Source organism: Gekko japonicus, unplaced genomic scaffold, assembly GCF_001447785.1.
Source record: "Gekko japonicus isolate JY-2015 unplaced genomic scaffold, Gekko_japonicus_V1.1 scaffold6601, whole genome shotgun sequence".
Taxonomy (NCBI): Eukaryota; Metazoa; Chordata; class Lepidosauria; order Squamata; family Gekkonidae; genus Gekko; species Gekko japonicus.
This window is the reverse complement of record NW_015165462.1, coordinates 1-2,418: the sequence shown is the minus strand read 5'-3', so window position 1 is coordinate 2,418 and position 2,418 is coordinate 1. Positions and strand designations below refer to the sequence as shown.

Genomic DNA, 2,418 nt, shown 5'->3' with positions numbered 1-2,418 from the left:
CTGTGTGACACAGAGTGTTAGACTGGAGGGGTCACTGGCCTGATCCAAGATGGCTTCTCTTATGTTCTTATGTCTGGGGTAGCTCTGTCTTCTTTGTCCTGCTGCTGGACCTCCTGATGGCACCCAGGTCTTGACCAGTGTGTGACACAGAGTGTTGGGCTGGAGGGGCCCCTGGCCTGATCCAACATGGCTTTCTCTTGATGTTCAGGTATTTCCCAACCCAGAGCGGGCCACCCAACTCCAGAGTAGCAGCTCATTGGCCTGGAACCCTCCCAGGGAGTGAGAGGGGCTAGTCCTTCCCTGAAGCAGAAAAACTCACCACAAAATCGGGGTCTGTGTCCCAATCATCTCCTTCCGCCTCCACCTTCACGGACACGTTGTGGCCCACTGCGGCCTTCCACATCTAGAGCGGGTGGGAACAGAAAGGGCAGAGAGTCAAGCCAAGGTTCTCCCCACCCCCCATGTGACAATCTGGGGCCTTTTCCTGAATGCTCACAGAAAGAGTGCAAAGCTAAAGCTGAACGGCTGGGCGTCAAGCACCAGCTGCTGATCAAAACAGCCAGCTAACTGGTGCTTTTGTACAATGGGATTCTGGATCGAGAGGAGAGGCTGGGGATGCCAGCCTCCAGGTGGGACCTGGGAATTCCTGGACAACCAGGGGTAATTTCCTGCAGGAGCACACAGGAGCGGAGCTCCGGCAGTAAGGAGCCCAGGGGGCAGGCACATGCAACAAGCCCCATCCCCTGCTCCCAGCAGCCCTTAGTCAGAGCAAGAAGCAGCCAGGTAAGTTGCAGAGGGGGCCTCCCCGCCCGCCTTCAGGTTCAAGTTCTCCCTCCTCTGTGAGGGCAAATCTGCACGTTCCCCCCGCCCCATAGCTAGCAATCCAAAACAGTCCAGTGGCACCTTTAAGACCAAGTTTTATTCAGGTACAAGCTCTCCCTCCTCTGCGAGGACAGATCTGTGCGTTCCCCCCCCCCCAATAGCGAGCAATCCAAAACAGTCCAGTGGCACCTTTAAGACCAAGTCTTATTCAGGTACAAGCTCTCCCTCCTTTGCGAGGACAGATCTGCACGTTCCCCCCCCCCCCTCCAATAACTAGCAATCCAAAACAGTCCAGTGGAGCCTGAGCGGTGGGCGTTGCCTTCTGACACACTTCCGGCGATGTCAGGGGGTGTGGCACATGCAAATAAGTTATGCGAAGGAGTCATGCTAATGAGCTCCTGCACCTCTTTTTCTACAAAGTGACCCCCGCCTGGAACTATTGCTATTTATATTGTTTTATTTGTTGTTATTTTATGCAAGCCGCCCCAAGCGAATGAATAAATTAGATAAACTAAACTATAGCTCATCTCCAGACAACAGAGACCAGTTCCCCTCCAGAAGACGGCTGCTTTGGAGGGTGGATTCTATGGCACTGCACCTGGGGCTGCTAGCTCCAAGTTGGGGAACACCTGGGAATTTGGGAGTTGGGGCCTGGAGATGGCGGGGTTTGGGAAAGGGTGGGACCTCGGCAGGGTAGAACGCCGTAGAGTCCTCCTTCCAAAGCGGTCCTTTCCTCCAGGGGAACTGGTCTTGTCGAACGGAGGACAGTTGTAGGCTAGGTGGCCCTCTGACAGCCATGCCGATTCTGTGAACTTGGGCAGTTCACGAGAAGGGAGGGTGGGAAGGGTTGCCTCCGTGCTCAGTTCTCGTGGCCCTTTCTGACACGCCCAGGGAAATGCCGATTGCCAGGGCTTTTTTTGTAGAAAAAGCCCAGCAGGAACTAATTAGCATAATCAGGGGTCATTTCGTAGAAAAAGAGGTGCGGGAGCTCATTAGCATAACTCATTAGCATAACTTCTTTGCATATGCCACACCCTCTGACATCACCGGAAGTGTGTCAGAAGGCAACACCCACCGCTGAGGCTCCACTGGACTGTTTTGGATGGCTAGCTATTGGGGGGGGGGACGTGCAGATCTGTCCCCCGCCCCCCTGGTCCAAAATAGTCCAGTGGCACCTTTAAGACCAAGTTTTACTCAGGTACAAGCTCTCCCTCCCTTCTTCTCCTCCTCCTCCTGAATCAGGCCCTCGGGCCTTTGGTCTAGTCTGGCTGGCAGTGACTCTCTGGGGCCTTCTGCAGAGAATTTGCCTTCTCCTGCCTCTCAGGTCAAGGCCCTACCTGCAACGCATGTGCTCTCCCCCCCCCCCTGCTGCTGCACTGTGGCCCTGGAGGAGCGGATAGCGTTTATCCAGCAAACCTCTGCCTAGTGAACTGTTAAGCAGGAACGGGGCTCACTCAGTCTGACTGTTAGGGCTGCCAACTTCAGGTTGGGAAAGACCTGGAGATTGAGGGGGCGGAGCCTGGTGAAGGTGGCGTTTGGAGAGAGGAGGGCCCTCATTGGTATATAGTGCTATGGAGCCCGCCTCCAAAGCAGCCA

At 55.1% G+C, this 2,418-nt stretch overlaps 1 protein-coding gene across 1 annotated transcript in view; it reads right to left on the bottom strand.

Annotated features, from left to right (window-relative positions):
• Nucleotides 1-403, bottom strand: part of LOC107109995 (src substrate protein p85-like) — a gene marked incomplete at both ends in the record, with an annotated part of 24,893 nt that extends 24,490 nt beyond the window's left edge. Inside the window, one exon of the mRNA XM_015410705.1 lies at nucleotides 320-403. Within this exon, the coding sequence (XP_015266191.1) occupies nucleotides 320-403 (84 nt within the window). The remainder of the gene's footprint in view (nucleotides 1-319) is intronic.
• Nucleotides 404-2,418: the final 2,015 nt, after the last annotated feature.